The sequence below is a fragment of the Hemitrygon akajei genome, chromosome 20 (assembly GCF_048418815.1).
Source record: "Hemitrygon akajei chromosome 20, sHemAka1.3, whole genome shotgun sequence".
In the NCBI taxonomy this organism is placed as follows: Eukaryota; Metazoa; Chordata; class Chondrichthyes; order Myliobatiformes; family Dasyatidae; genus Hemitrygon; species Hemitrygon akajei.
In genome coordinates this window covers 59,281,802-59,299,043 of record NC_133143.1, presented here as the reverse complement: position 1 = coordinate 59,299,043, position 17,242 = coordinate 59,281,802, and the positions used below count along the sequence as shown (strand labels likewise).

Genomic DNA, 17,242 nt, shown 5'->3' with positions numbered 1-17,242 from the left:
ATAGATGTAAACTCATATGTGAATATATGTTCACGGTCTTCTGCTGCTGTAGCACATCCACTTTACCCACAGAGCTGCCACTCATTCTAAGTATTTTTGTTTTTCACACCATTCTCTGTAAACTCTGTGTGAGTTTAAATGTCTGCATACAAGATGTGTTCATCTGGGATTGCCTGATTAACAGCCTTCTGTTATAAAGCTCTGGACATAGCAATTGGTAGGTTAACAGGTCACTGTAAGTTAACCCGTGATTAGGCTAGGATTAAATTGGGGGATAGCCGGGTGGTGTGCCACGAAGGGCCGATTCCACGCTGTATCTCAATAAATAAATAAACAAACTTCCTCTCCAGTTCCCACATTGACCCATCCATCCTTGGCCTTCTCACTGCAAGGATGAGGCAGAACACAATTCATATTTTGATTGGGTAGTCGTCAACCAAAGGTATGAACGAGGAATTTTACAATTTCAAGTAACGTTTGGTGCCTGTGTTCCCCTTTGTCCCTCCTTCCAATTCACCTTCAGTCATCCTGTTCTTGCTCCCTTTTGTCAATGAGGTTCTTTGGAAGTCAAGAATGAAGCATAAAACTTGTTGCTTATTGTTGTTTATTAAGCATTGCAAGAACAAAACAAAGAGAAAGAAGATGAAGCAAGAGGGGGAGAGAGTGAAGGAAGAAGACCCTACTGGAAGGGAAAAGAACAATCCAATGTTGTGTGCTCTTCTTACACCAGTTTGTTGCATTCCATTGAATTTTCATAGACAATCCATTCAAATTCATTTGCTTGAATTAACGAATAACCATTCAAGCAATGTGATAGCCACAACTTCAATGACTAAAAAACACTGAACAATTACAAGTATGCTGGTAATTATAAAAAATTATAAGCAAGAATAATAAAGTTAATCTACAAGCGTAATAACAATTATACAGTCCAATCCAACAGTTTTCCATAATCACCATTCATTTTCATCCTTCTCCCCGTCAAGTTATGCCACAGTAGTGTAGTGTGTAGTATGAGGCTATTCCAGAGTTCAATTCTGGAGCTTATACATTCTTCCCGTGGAATGTGTGTGTTTCTTCCTGCTCAAAGGGCCAATTCAGCACTGTATTTCTAAATAAAATACAAAACAAGTTCTACCCACCTACTATGCATGCACCTCAACCATATCTTCTCCTGTCTGCCCTTTCATCTCTCCCTTAATAGTTCCCATCATCTCCTTCCTTATTTTTCAGATTCCAGCATTTGTAACCTTTATATCCCTGCTGATCACCCTTCCCTCATTCTACCTGGCTCCATGTGCATTTTTTCTAATCTGCTTCCACCTATTACCTACTCAGGAATACCATTGCAGTCAGATGTAGACCAAATCTTCATTGGTGTTTGTCAACAATTTTGTTTTACCAGCCAGGGTTGTAAGCTCTGAATCTCCAAACCTGGAGAAGCAGTGGACCGCTCTTCGCCTGGCCTTTACCCTTTGCTGTTTGCATGGTTGGCCCTACCAAGAGCGAAAGCATAAAGCCAATTCCAGCCATCAGAGCTCTTCTGGTCATTGAGGCATACAAGCCTCCAAATGTGGTCCTCTTGGAAGCCTCTCTTCTTCATATTGACAACTTTCCCTCTCCATTCTTAGTCCTCTTTCTATAGGACATAGAAGCAGAATTAGGCCATTCAACTCATCAAGTCTGCAACTGCCATTCCATCATGGCTGATTTATTATCCCTCTCAAACCCACTCTCCTGCCTTCTCCCATATTCTCTCCACTCCCAACATATGCTGCTTGACTCCCAGTTCCTCCAGAGGTTTGTTCTTGCTCAAATGCTGATTATCTTCACTTACAACTGTGCAAACTTTCCTTCCAAGTGCTTGGATCTGGAGGGAATCAGCATACTTCAGTCTATCCAACTGCATTCCAGCTCTTGCATCTATCCACCAGGTATGCTGAAAACACCTTGCACGGAAACATTTCATCTGGTGATTCATCTATGCTCAGGCTGCAGCCCAAGAAAATAAAAACTGCTAAGGTACAGCAGAAGTGCCTCAAAAGCGAGATGCATAACAGAAGGCTGTTAATCATGAAATCCTAGGTGAACACATCTTGTGTGCAGACAGCTAACAACATGGCTTCAGAACTTCTATTTGGCAACCTGAAGAAAATAATTAATTGCTATACCCAACTCTGACAATTTAAGTAGATGCATATTTTATTTACAAATAAACAGAAATTAAACTCACACAGGATTTAAGATTCCATGACTTTTAAGCATTTACATTATTTAAAAAAATCTATGAGGGGATTTGCTCACCTCATACATATTTCCGAGAATACAAATAACTAGATGCATGTAGCCCAAATTTCTCCAGTACAAAGCTTAAGGTTAATATTTTATGCACATCATTAGTAGAAAATCTTAGAGCGTACTTGAAGTACGATGAGAAGGTCCCAGCCCCAAGGGCAGTACAATTATCACAGTCCATGTGCAATAGTCAGTTTAAATGCACTATTCACTATTTGGAATGTATCACTAACAAGCAAGATTATTTTACAATCCATAGCAAGCCCAGCAAATTGGTACGTACACGGTGCATTTGAAAATACTCAGGTGTTTTTGTCATATATAAATATCATGTTATACCCTTAATGAAATCTGCACTGTCCTCAAACTTTTTCTGTATGCTGAGATATAGATTCATAATAGGCACATGCAGACATTCCGATAATAAGTAGGCTTAGATCCAATTTTATACAAAGTCCCATGGCCTGAAACACAAGAAACAAGATTAATATCAAAAAAGTAAAATAATGTTTACTAGTATATGTAATCGTGATTGAAGTGAATAGAAAAAAGAGGTACAAGAAAATAAATGCAGTGCAAATCATGTTCCTATGATTTAGCCTTCCTGACCAAAGTCTTCTGTGAATTTTTTCAATTTCTTCAGATCTTCATCGTTAACTGTTGGTTTTATGTTCGCTAATGACTGCAGCATGTCAGGCTGTGGAAAAACAAGGAGCAAAAATGTCAAGGTGTAAGAACTTTAAATAATCCCAACCAAACAAGACTTCCTTCATGTTGCAGTTTATAGTAAAAGGAGATATTTTACTTGCCTCCCTTACCCTCTAAGCTTTTGGAATTCATCACAGCTCTTTTTAAAACCTTTGTATCTACAAACTGTTTTCACTGTTACAATACAAATTTTATAAAAAATCATAACCAAATATTCTGTTTCATTAGTGAACAAACTTAGTTTACACATTTATATAAATAAGACATAGGAGCAGAATTAGGTCATTCAGCCCATCAAGTTTGCAATCAATAAATGTTTACTCATCTAACACCAAAGATAAATCCTCTTGCACTGGATTTAAAATGGTTATTAAAAAAATGAATATTAAATGTTACTCCCATATAACTATATTGTTTTAACATTGACTGTCTTGTGGAGACAGGCTTCTACCCTTTAATTTTCCTTTAATATCCCAGGCCAATGTGGATAAATGATGTGGAATATCCTTATAAAAAAAACTGCAAAAGGAATGACTAACAAATTCAGAAATGTGAGTATGGGAGCGGAAATTTGCAACAAATAACTAGTTGAGAGAGCAAAACAATAATAGAATCACAAATCACTGGAAGCCAAAGGACAAGAATAATACCATTAAAACTACGAAGTCTTAGTAGTAAAGTACTTGGATTTTACCCCATTTAGAGTAGTGTACTTCTTTCTATAGCACCCATATCAGAAAGAATCTGCTGATATTAGAGGATATTACCATAATGCTAGGACTAAAATAGGATGAACTGTGGACAGATTGCAGAGATTGGGTTTCAATACACATGATTAACATGATTCCAAACACATGGGTATGGAGAGGGTGTACCCTATGGCGGGAGAGTCTAAGACCAGAGAACACAGCCTCAGAATAGATTGGCGTCCTTTTAGAATGGAGGCGAGGAGGAATTTCTTTAGCCAGAGAGTGGTGAATCTGTGGAATTCTTTGTCACAGGCAGCTGTGGAGGCCAAGTCTTTATGTATATTTAAGGCAGAGGCTGATAGATTCTTGATTGGTCAGAGCATGAAGGGAAATGGGGAGAAGGCAGGAGATTGAGGCTGAGAGGAAAATTGGACCAGCCATGATGAAATGGTGGAGCAGACTTGATGGGCTAAATTAAATACTGTTCCTATATCTTATAGTCTTATGATTAACCCTCAATCTACTTGAGCATTTAAGATTAAATTTGTTGGATAGAATGTACAGTTGTACAATGTACAATGTGGTTGGTAGGGGAAAGGAAGAAACCCTATTTTCAAATCTACAGAGGTAAGCTGTTCCTGAGTGAGACAAAACACTTTTTTCACCATGATGTTGAATTCCTCCACCTCAAAACAGAGCTGTTATGGCTAAGCCTATTGGAAGTTTCAAAAGATAGATCAAGATTAAAATAGTTCAGATTACAGATGCAAGGCAAATGTTTGGTGCTCTGTGATGTACAGATCTAAGAACCCAAACATTGCCCAAGATTGCAGTTAAAACTGGTATAAAACTTAAGGGCACATAATATAGGTTCAGGTAAAGAAAAATCATAGTAAAAAAAACAGGGAGAGATAAATTGAGATCTCAAATCTGAAGTCACTGGAAAAAATATTGGCTAAGTAGAAAAGGAAAGTGATTTTTCTTAAACCAGTAAAATAGTGCCAGTAGATACTGTCTTCCATAAACATTCACTTCACACTTTATGGCAACCTGTCAATCTTGAGGCCATACCATTCAAAGACTTGCGCTAATCTTATTTTGTGACTCCGTGTGACGGATTGCAAGTATGCGCTGTATATGACTACATGTACTGTGTTTTGCACTCTGGCCCCGGTGGAACAATGTTTCATTTAGCTGTATACATGTCTGTGGTTGAATGACAATAAACTTGAATTTGAATAAAAGACCTTTGGTATTGGACTTTCGCCCTTCTGATCTCGGAAATTAAACATTTAGATTTGCACATCTATGAAAGACTACATTGAAATACCAGGAGCATAGATGGGTGCCACCCTACGATTTGGCTTTTCACACCTCAGTAGCCTCACAATTAATTGGAGTTTGAATGGAGATAATGGAACTTTTTGCACTTTATTGATGTATGAGATTATTTTCATTAGGAAATGATGTTTGGCACCATGAAATACATGTCAAAACATAGGCATTTACATAATGCACCTTGTTACAGCTCATATTATCTTACAGAAGTAATTTAAATAAATTGATGCTGAATCGGTCAATATTTTGACTAGATCAGGTTTCACATTTAGTAAATGATAGTCAATTTACATGGTATTGATGACTCAGCTGTCTCGGTATTTATAACTTAAAACTAATGTAAGGTTTCAACAAATTCCCTTTGGTTAGACATACAGGGTGACTTTTAGCAAGAGATTCTTTGACCAATAATTAAAGACTTTTAAAAATATCTGGAAAAATTAAAACAACTTGCCATGGAGACAACAGGCTCCAGAAGCTTATCACCTGGAACATCTATCCAGGTAATCTCCAAAGCATCGGGATCACCTGGTGAGCATGGAGTTAGGAGGTCATCTACAATCACAGATGGATCCGAATTTGAAGGACCTTTGACCTAAAAATTAGAACAAAACAGATTACTTTCACCTATCATGCTGTGCTTTAGTGAATCTAATTGAATAAACCTACCTACAAGATATCAATAAAATTGAAAGAGTTCAGAGAAAACTTACAAGGATGTTGCCAGGACTTGAGAGCCTGATTTATAGGAAAAGGTTTAATAGGTTAGGACTTCACTCCCTGGAGTGTAGGAGCAGGGAGGGGGGATTTGATAAGAGGTACACAAATTTATGAGGGATATAGATAAACTCTGACTAAATTGCTTTTTCCACAGAGCAACTCAAGATGTTAAAACCTTATTTATCAAGCACCATTGTGACACATTGACTTGCAAAAGGAAATCAGGATATGGTTGTTCAGGTAGCTTCAAAGAGATGTCGTAAAGGATGAAAATTACGTAGAAGGGTTGAGGGGCTTAGCAAGGAGTCAAGAGCATAGAGGTAGCTGAAAGGACAGAGGTGGCTGATGGAACAATTAGGAATAATCAAGAGACCAACAGTGGAAGACCACATATAATCTCAGGAAACTGCTGGTCTGGAGCAGATAACAGAGACGGGGTGGGACAAAGAAAAGGGATGAGAATTTTAATATTTTAACTCACAACTGATGAAAATCAGCAACTGCTCAAGTGACAGGTAGAAAGGTTAGTGCATATTAGGATATGACAAGAAGTGCTGAATAACCTGAAATTTATGGAGGGCGCAGTAAAGGTTGAAGTGCATTATAAATGTCAGGTTTAGAGGAAATTTAAAAAAAACACGAAGTTTCAGCAGCCTATTAGTTGATGTCCAGTAGAATGATATGTTAAGAAGGTAGAAGCAAACAACTGCAGTGGTTGGTGTTGTAGTGCAGTGCAAAACTCAAGGGTCAATCTGATTCTAAAGCCGGATTAATTTCAGACATGGAACCGGAATTAGGAGACTTCAGTTGAGTTGGGGATTAAGAACAATGGCTTTAATCTCCAAAATTTCTATTTTTCTGCTCATCTCATACAGGAGGTCAGATAAGTAGTCTGGTGACAGAGACAGTTAAGGATGACAGTAGTTAGGTAGAGCTAGAGTTTGGTATACAAATAGAGAATCAGCTGTAGTTTTAGATGGAGATTACTAGCAGTCCGAAATAGTGGTGGTTATGGGGTGGGGGGGTAGTCATCACACAGCAGTAGTGAAGCTATTGCAGGTGATTTGTGAGACCAGAAATACAAGAACCAGGCTGTGGACCCTTGATTCAAGATACCCCCACGGCAATGGAGGATGGTGCGATTAGCTGGGTTAAAAGCTGTAGAATAGTCAAAAAGAATAGACTGATTTCTTTTTCACCATCACATAGGATGTTTTGTTACATAGGATATGTCATGAAGCAGAAAGGCAGCACAGAAATTTAATTGCAAGGAATTCTGGGAAAGGCATCCACAAATTTGGGGGGGAAATCACTGCAAGGACCCTTGGGGAAAGTAAAGTTGGATTTGGACAGAAGGACCAAGTGGTGTTTCTCTGTGGTATGGGCAGGGAATGGGACAAGGAGAAGGCATTCAGAGTTTAGTGATGATACCCTCAAGGGTGAGCCTCGTGGACAAAGTGGCATGAGGAGGGAACAAAAAAAATAGAAAAATTAGCAAATTCAGAGCTAAATGGATTGATTCTTGATTCTTAAAAATTTGGGCCAGTGGGATAGGGAACGGGAGTAAAGCAGAACAGACAGCTGACTAGATAGTTAGCCCATGGTGGCAGAGTAATTTTTGTAAATGTCTAGACCAGTCCAGATGTTGCCATAAGCTGAAAAGGATAAATTTCAATTGTACTCATTTGGAAGCTGGAAGAATACTGATTCAGTCAGCTCTTAATATCTGGTAGCAATCTGACAGTTAAGCAGCAGTACACATTCAGTGGCAGAGGCAATATGAAGAAAATAGCACTAGCTTTGTGTCACATGTACATCGAAACATATAGTAAAATGTGTTATGTGCATCAACAACCAACAGTCCGAGGGTCTACTGGGGGCAGCCCAGAAGTGTTGGTATGCTTCCGGTGCCAATATAACATGCCCACAACTTACTAAACCATATGCCTTTGGAACACGAGAGGAAACCTGAGCAGCAGGAGAAAACCCACAGTCACTGGGAGAGCATACAAACTCCTTACAGACAACAGAGGGAATTAAACCCCAAACACAGACGCTGTACAAGTGCTATGCCAACCTCAACGCTATCTTGCCACCTACAGGGTACTAGCCTGTCTTAAAACCTAAAGAAATAGAAACCTTTAGAGGAGGTACAATCATCTTGTTCAATGGTATGAATGAAATAACTCAAAAGTTTTGCTGAAGATTGGATAATAGTGATGAATTGAAGGGAAACATTTAAACCACCATCGGAAACCTCAGTTTTTTTTAATATAAGATTTATACTTTTTAAACAAACTTGTATTTTTTCACAGCATGTGGTGGGTCATCCCCACTCACTGGCAGAAAGTGGTATAGCAGTTAAACTAACAGTTTATCATCTTTCTCAATTTTCACTGGCATGTTACATGGCACATGGCCAAGTGGTTAAGGTGTTGGTCTAGTGATCTGAAGGTCGCTAGTTTGAGCCTCAGCTAAGGCGGTGTGTTGTGTCCTTGAGCAAGGCAATTAACCACAAATTGCTCTGCAACAACACCGGTGCCAAGCTGTATCGGCCCTTGCCCTTCTCTTAGACAACATCAGTGGCATGGAGAGGGGAGACTTGCAGCATGGGCTGATGCCCAGGCCTGTGCTCTGGAAACTTTCCAGGGCGCAAATCCATGGTCTCTCGAGACTAACGGATGCCTATTATTATTATTATTACCCATGTGATGTAATTGTTCTAATTATATAGCTTATGAACTAGCTTATTCTCCAAGGAATTTCCTTGATCAAAGTGATGTGCTTTCAGAGGTGCTATCTTTATTCCCTTGTCTTTGTATTCATTCTACCTCTGAGCATAGTTTCTCAGCTCTTTATATAGTTTGCTTAGTATTTGTATGTTTGTTTGTACTCTAAAGTAAACCATCTTAGAATTAAAACTGCTCATCATTCCTGACTCCCAAGGATCAGAAAATAAATAGAGATCCAATTCTAGTAGCTGATATTTAGTGAAAAATGACCAGGGCACAAAACAATACAACAAAATGGCACTTAACTAAAGGATATGGAGAAATAAAAGTCAAAAAGTACAATCTTAGATAGTATAATTTCTTTATAATTATCAATTCCGTCAATGGAATAGTTCCACCTTCCCTAAATTTACCAGTAATCATACGGTGCCTTACCCTCTTGAAGTGAGTAGCTGATTGAACTTTTCTGACTGGCTGCATCAGAGCGTCTCGCACTATGATACTGATGTCAGCCCCAGAATACCCCTCTGTTTTTTTCGCAAGCTTCCGGTAATCTTCTTCAGTCAAACTGTTTAGTGTCGTTCCAAGATGCAATTTGAACATCACACCACGAGCAGACTGCTCAGGTAATGGGATGTAGATACGTTTCTCAAATCTGGAAAACATAATACAAAAAGGAATTCTTATGCCAAAGGCTCCAGTAGAAGGAAGATTCAGTAATTTTCGTATCAGTGCAACATACTCAGTTTGTCTGGACTATGTTGGTAAACAGTGTATTATGCTTACATTTTATACATTGATAAATCGGTTTATTATTGTCATATGACCTGAGGTACAGTGAAAAACTTTAATGCATACCATCCCTACATTCCTAATCAAAAAGCTACAGAACATGGGCCTGTCTAACCCCCTCTGCAACTGGATCCTCAACTCCCTAACTGGAAGAACACAATCTGTGCAGATTGGTAATAACATCCCCACCTCGCTGACAATCAACATTGGCACACCTCAGGGATGTGTGCTCAGCCCACTGCTCTATTCTCTCTACACCCATGACTACTAGTGTCTTCCACAGTGAAGACTGACACAAAATACTTACTCAGTTCATCCACCATTTCATTGTTCCCCACTACTAACTCTCCTGCACAGTCTGCCAGAGGTCCAGCATCCAGTATCACTTCTCCTTTACACTTTATGTGGGAGGAAGCCAGAACATCAGGGAGAGCCCATGCAGATGGCAAAGCTGAGGCATGGTTTTGTCATCTGTCATAAAGGAGTTTTGTGAGAGAGCTATGTTTGGGCTGAATCAGATAAGCCAATTTCAATGTTTTAGGGCTGCACGTGACAAGAGACCTCTGCTCAGCTCCACACCAACCTTGGCCACCAAGACTGGCTACATGGACCTGTTAATTTTGTTGACTATTGGGGATGCAGCCTCTCAGAAAAATCTGGGCCAACAGTTATGAAGGAGAAGAATAGCAGCAACTTCAATTGTGATTATGTAATTTTAATAATCAATCGTGTTAAGGCTTTACAAGGCATTGGTCAGACCACACCTAGAGTATTGTGAGCAGTTTTAGACCCATTATCTTTGAAAGGAAGTCCGGGCATCAGAGAGAGTCCAGAGGAGATTCATGAGAATGATCCCTGAAATAAAAGGGTTAACTTAGGGGGAAGTGTTTGATGGTTCTGGGCCTGTACTCACTGGAGTTTAGAAGAGGGAGGATCTCATTGAAACCCATCGAACATTGAAAGGCCTAGATAGTGTGGATGTGGAGAGGATGTTTCCGATAGTGTCTAGGATCAGAGTGCACAGCTTCACAATAGAGGGATTTAAAAGAGATGAGGAGGAATTTTTTTTTTAAGCGATAGGGTGGTGAATATGTGGAATTCAGTGCCATGGGTGGCTGTGAAGGTCAAGTCATTGGGTATATTTAAAGCAGAGGTTGATAGGTTCCTGATTTGTAAGGGTGTCAAAGGGTTATGGAGAGAAGGCAGGAGAATGGGATTGAGAGGGATAATAAATCAGCCGTGATGGAATGGCAGAGTAGATTCAATGGGCCTAATGGCCTAATTCTGCTCCGAGGACTTACAGTCTTGCAATAAAATCATCAGGCAGAACACCCTCTGGATGAAAAGGGTCCCCTCCATTTTATATCCAAAAGTCCACCATTTTATGCAGCTATTTTACAAGTAGCACAAATCGTATACAAAAGACATTTTTGAATGTTGTCAAGAGAAAATTGTTTTAGTGATATGCCAGTCTGGTCTTTTTTTTTTTAAAAGTGTAGCATTTCACAAGGGAATGCTATCAGTTGTCTTAATAACTGGATGATCAAATAGAAAAGAAAATGGCATCCTTGTTCCACTCATACAGAGAACCTTATTAGTTCGGTTGATCTTTGTCAATTAAATATTAACTACGTAAAGTATAAACATGTAAAAAGAGTTCCACAATGTTACCTCCTCCTTATGGCAGAATCAAGAACCCATGGGATATTAGTTGCTCCGAGAACCAAGATTCCTTCATTATCTACTCCAACACCTGTTAAAAACCATAGTAATTTTAATGTGTACTGTACTTTGTGTACAATAGATTGTGGCAGGAATTATTAGTTATGCAAAAATTTGAATAATGTTAAGGAAATTATTCTTTCTCAGAAACTATATAAAGTTAAATTAAATAACTTGAGACACAAGTTAGATTTATATTAAAGTTCAAAATACCACACAGCAATAAAACTATGTTTTCTAGCTTTTGACCCTTTGACAAATATGTACAGGTTACTAAATTTTTGGAAGGTAAGTGCTGCTTTAGAAATACTGGTTATACCTGGAGAGTACAGCTTGCTAAATAGGTAAAGGAAAATTAGGAAACTAACTGGTTTGTATAAATGTTTCTTGGTGCATCTAATTTATTCATTAGAAACATTAACACAATTTAAAATTTCAGCTCACCATTTTAATATCTGATAATCAAATACTTCACAAAACTGGGAGCAAACATTGTCCTTAATTTGGACTATAACTTTATATAAAAATATGAGGAAATAATAAGAGTACAGAATTTGTTGCAATTTTCCCCCAACTTAAAACTCAGAATTAATCTGTGGTTGATAAAATTAAGAACATTTCCGATTATGCACACTGTGTTATTATAATGATCTGGGCATCAAGAACCACTGTGCTATTAAGTTAAACACGAAAAAGCCTTTTCAGGTTAAAATACATAAATGGAAAAGCAAAGAACTATAGATGCTGAACATGTGAATTAAAAGCAGAAAATATTTTAAATACCCAAGAGGTAAGTCAGCACCCGTGGAGTGAGTTACAGAGTTAACATTCCAGATTAATCGCATTTCTTAAAAGCTTAATGGTTGGATGGCGTCCACAATAAAGTGGAATGACGGTAAGAATAAACCAATGGACTGAATGAACTGCTTTTAATTTCATTCCTTCAATTTTCAAATTTTATTTGCAACTTTTACAAATTCCCACAGATTTGCTTACCTTGCATCTGAACCAAAAACTCTGTTTTAATGCGCCTTGCAGCTTCACTTTCATTTTCACTCCTCGAACCACAAAGAGAATCAACCTCATCAATGAAGATAATTGAAGGCTTGTGTTCTCGGGCAAGTTGAAATAAATTCTTTACCAACCTAAAGAAATATAATATAATATTCTAATTAGAAGTTACAAAAATTGTTGTAAAAAGTTCCAGAAATATGGAAGATTTGCACAAAAACAAGATCTCTGCATATTCACATCCTGTTTAGAAATATTACATACCATTTTCACATTTTTTTGGTCAAGATTTACCCACAGTAACCCTTTCACACTCAATTTTATTGTGCTAACAGTACAAAGTTGCTGATGACTCTGGCCACTGGTGATCTGTAGGCTTACGTTTTGAAATCTCTTTCCCATCCTAAAGCACCTTTTGGAGATATTACCAAGAATTAAACGAATCTTATTGGAGTCAGAGAGATACAGCACAAAAACAGGCCTTTTGGTCGACAAGAGTGCATGTCAAGCATCAACAAACCATTTGCATTAATCCTATTTTAATCCCATGTTGGGTATATCTTGAGCAATTTTATAACTTTTGCAAAGCAAGTGAAGACAAAGGCATCAAGTATTTAATCAAAACAAAATCCAATTAAATGAAACTGAGGTTAGTGGTTGGGAAGAGAATGTACATAAACGTATCACATTCTCTGAGTTTAGTCAACTGCGTATATTTAAGCCACTCAACAAGAAAATGCTGACTGCAATTAATACTGTAAAACTTAATCTGGCACTTTCAAGGCACTGGCTGTGCTGGATTGGCAGATTTTTCTGAACTACTGCATGTTATTCCCATTAACACTCCAATTTACAGTATATATTTCTAAATGCAACACAGCACAATAAATTTTGCACTAAACATGACCAGTTTCAAGGGACTGCATGATGAAGGGATTGTGGCATCACCAGGACTTCTGAAAAATTGGATAGTGACTTAGAAGTTTACTATATGATAAAAAGCTACGTTCCAAAGATCCACATAGCATTCAATTGACCTCAATGGAAGCAATTTTGACATGTTAATTTCACTTTGAATTTACTCATACTTTTGATCTGGAATGAAACAGCACCAAAAACAAGGTATTTTTGTGGCAAAATCTTTACAAACTATGCTTGCCATAAGGCAGGAGAGTATTAAATACACCCGATCAGTTTACAAACAGCTATCAAATCAATTAAGTCGTTGGCCACTCAACACAATAGAAACTCACTTTTCACTTTCTCCAAGCCACTTAGACACGAGGTCAGATGAGGAAATGGAGAAAAATGTAGAGTTATTTGCTTCTTTTGCCACAGCCTTTGCCAGGTACGACTTCCCAGTTCCAGGAGGGCCAAACAGTAGGATCCCTCTCCAAGGAGTTCTTTTACCTAGACAGCAACAGGGGAGGGTTTGTGGAAAGAAATTGTTTTACACTTTAATTCTACAACCCTGATACTCTGTGCAAGAGGAAACCTAAATGTATGTAAGCTATATCAGGCACTACTCAAAGACTGCAAACCCAATTTCTGATCATGAGGTGTGCCATTAAGTGCATGCCCGCCCCCTGGAGGGCAATCCCAATACTCCTGTTTGTCCTTTCCACATTTATCTCTGTCCCTGCAAATTGATTCCCTATCACACATATCATCCAGGTGATTGCAGGAGTTGATTAACACGTCAACATGTGTCTGGGATTTGGAAGGAAACCAGTACGCCAAGGAAAACCCCATTATCATTACAGAGAGAATGTGCAAACTTCGTACAGAGATCATAATCAAACCCGGGCTCAAATTTGCAGATGACACTACATTGATTGGCCTTATCTCAAACAATAACGAGGTGGCCTACAGGGAAGAAGTCATCTTTCTGACACAGCGGTGTGAAGAAAACAACCTCTCCCTCAATGTCGCAAAAACAAAGGAGCTGGTTGTGGATTACAGGGGAATGGAGAGAGGCTAACCCCTATTGACATCAATGGATCTGGGGTTGAGAGGGTAAACAGCTTCAAGTACCTCAGCATCCTCATCACCGAGGACCTTACGTGGTCTGTACACACCAGCTGTGCGGCGAAAAAGGCACAACAGCGCCTCTTCCACCTCAGACAGTTGAGGAAGTTTGGTGTGGGCCCCCAAATCCTAAGAACTTTCTACAGGGGCACAATTGTGAGCATCCTAACTGGCTGCATGACTGCCTGGCATGGGAACTGTACCTCTCTTAATCGCAGGACTCTGCAGAGAGTGGTGTGGACAGCCCAGCGCATCTGTAGTTGTGAACTTCCCATGATTCAGGACATTTACAATGACAGGTGTGTAAAAAAGGCCAATAGGATCACTGGGGACCCAAACCATCCCAACCACAATTTATTCCAGCTACCACCATCCGGGAAGCGGTACCGCAGCGAAAAAAGCCAGGACCAAAAGGCTTCGGGACAGCTTCTTCCACCAGACCATCATGTTGACTTGAGTGTACTCTATATTACATTGACAATTCTATTTATTATAAATTATAATAAATTACTATGATTGCACATTTAGGTGAAGATGTAATGTAAAGATTTTTACTCATGTATGTGAAGGATATAAGAAATAAAGTCAATTCAATTCAGGACTTGAGACAGCACCACCAGTTGCTGCATCACTATGCTTCCTGGTGAAATGATACTAGAAGTGAGAATAATGTTCTATTCAATCTAATAAATCAGCAGCAATCATATTTCATTTAGTAATGTAACAAATTACAGATAGTTTAAAAAAAAGGGTTGATACTTTAAGTCCAGAATTCTCACAAAATCACATGTCACATTCTGATGGAATACATGCCTCCTGCAAGCTTTCTATTTATATATTTAACCCTAACATTATCACCGGACAATCTATAGTGACCAATTAACCTACCCAGTACGACTTTGGGAGGAAACCGGAGCACTGGAAGAAAACCCACGCATTCCCTGGGGAGGACCTACAGAGACTCCTCACAGAGGTTGCCAGAATTGAACTCTGGCGCACTGAACTCCAACAGCATCATGCTAACCAGTACGTCGCTGTGCGCCCGAGATGCAATAAGATTTAGGCATATCAGGGGGAAAAAAATCACCAACCTGTAAAGAGATGAGGAAACTTTATGGGCAATATCACTGCTTCTTTAAGTGCTTCTTTGGCACCTTCAAGACCTGCAACATCATTCCAACCCACATCTGGTTTTTCCATTACAATGGCACCTAAAGAGTTAAAAAAAAGGAACTTGTGAAAACCCAAGATGTGGAAGTTCAAAGGAGTTGAGTTCTGAGTTATACACAAAATGAAAAATAAGGAAGTTCGAAATTACTAACTTCCAAACTTCTCTTCTGTATAAGCCAGATAGATATTATATTGAACCCAAAGGAAATTACAGTGTCACAGTAGCATTACAAGTGCACACATATACAATTATGAGAAGTATGAAATAACAAAAAATAAGTTATCTCAAACAGTCTAACAGAAGGGGGTCATCACTTCCCTGGCTGTAGGTTGACTCATTATAGAGCCTAATGGCCAAGGGTAAGAATAACCTCATATAGTGCTCTTTGGAGCTGCACAGTTATATTAATCTTACTCTGTTCAGCCAAGGTGGCATGCAGAGAGTGAGAAATATTGTCCACAATTGCCAAGATTTTCCGTAGGATCCTTTGGTCTACCGCAGCCTCCAGTGTGTCCAGATTGACTCCTATAACAGAACCAGTTTCTCTAACCAGCTTTTAAGCCCATTGGCATCACTCATGTTGATGTCACTGCCCCAGCACACCACCACAAACTGGCAGAACATGTGAAGGAGAGGCCTGCATACTCCAAAGGACCTCCGTCTCCTCAGGAAGCAGTGGCGATTCTGGCCCTTCTTGTACACAGCCTCTGTCCACTGTTTAACCCCACCTGAGGCAATGAAATTTTCATCAAATTATAAGAAATAGAACCAGGAATAGAATATACAGGATTAAGAAAATACTTGGTTAAAACACCAGACTAATTTACATTTAATATACGGGGCTTTTAATAATAGCAATTGAAAAATCAAAACAAGACCTGCATGTTTTATGGTAATGAATATTTTCATGATTTTTAATCTTCTCGGAAGAACCAAGGCTGGTTTGTCAATAAACATCATAGCTGATAATTTAATACTCAATTTGAATTGAGGAGAACGGAATAATCCTCCAAGAGGACCACAACTCTGCCTTGGTCCGGAGAGCTACGCTGGTTGCAGTCACGGCTTTGTGCATTGGCTCTTGGTAGGGTCACCCATGCCAAACAGGTCGAAGGGTGGAGGACAGACTAGAGTCCTCCAGGTTTGGGGGAGCAAGGACAGCAACCCCAAGTGATAAAACAAAATTGTTATGGAAACAGCAATGAAGAATCCTTCTACATCTGAGTATGTGAGTCTCCACCCAGAACTTGTAGAAACGACAATCAGAAAAAACAGAGAAGCAACTGACGTGATGAAGGAAGCCCTGAACACCAACAGGGATGAAGGAGCTTCATTGCCACCCCCAAACACCAGTGGTGTAACGGGCAGCAAGTAAAACAATAATAATAATTTGGCATAATAGCCTTGTCACCTTGTAGTTGATTCTGCAATTTCTTCTTTTCTGAATTGTCAGCCTCTCCATCACTTTCATTCCTACAACGCAAATGCACAGAAAATCTCAATACAAGATCTTTTTCTATGAAATAACCATGTCTCATAACATTTAATATCAGAGACATTAAAAGAACACCATCTATACACGCAGTGGCCACTTTATTGGATAGTCTTGTATACGTGCTTATTAATGCAAATATTTTATCAGTCAAACATGCAGCAGCAACTCAATGCAAAAAAGCATGCAGACTCATTCAACGGTTCACTTGTTGTTCAGACCAAACATCAGAATGGGGAAGAAATATGATCTCAGTAACTTTGCCTGTGGAATGATTGTTGGTGCCAGATGGGATGGTACTGATCTCCTGGGATTTAACCACAACAGTCTCTAGAGTTTACAGAAAATGGTGCAACACCCCCCCCCCACCCCCCAAAATAAAACATCCAGTGAGAAAATGCCTTGTTAATGAGAGAGATCAGGGTAGAGTGGCTAAACTGATTCAAGCTGACAGGAAGGCAATAGCAATTGAAACCACCAGGCATTAGAACAGCGGTGTGCAGAAGAGCACCTCTGAACACAGAACATGTCAAACCTTGAAGTG

At 39.1% G+C, this 17,242-nt stretch overlaps 1 protein-coding gene across 1 annotated transcript in view; it reads right to left on the bottom strand.

Annotated features, from left to right (window-relative positions):
• Nucleotides 1-2,184: 2,184 nt before the first annotated feature.
• The window catches only part of LOC140713822 (vacuolar protein sorting-associated protein 4B-like), a 32,554-nt gene continuing 17,496 nt past the window's right edge, over nt 2,185-17,242 (bottom strand). The window contains exons 4-11 of the mRNA XM_073024383.1: nt 16,618-16,679; nt 15,127-15,246; nt 13,261-13,417; nt 11,993-12,141; nt 10,946-11,027; nt 8,918-9,137; nt 5,485-5,625; nt 2,185-2,992 (exon numbers count right to left, since the gene is read on the bottom strand). Coding sequence (XP_072880484.1) covers nt 2,891-2,992; nt 5,485-5,625; nt 8,918-9,137; nt 10,946-11,027; nt 11,993-12,141; nt 13,261-13,417; nt 15,127-15,246; nt 16,618-16,679 — 1,033 coding nt within the window. The 3' untranslated portion in view covers nt 2,185-2,890. The remainder of the gene's footprint in view (nt 2,993-5,484; nt 5,626-8,917; nt 9,138-10,945; nt 11,028-11,992; nt 12,142-13,260; nt 13,418-15,126; nt 15,247-16,617; nt 16,680-17,242) is intronic.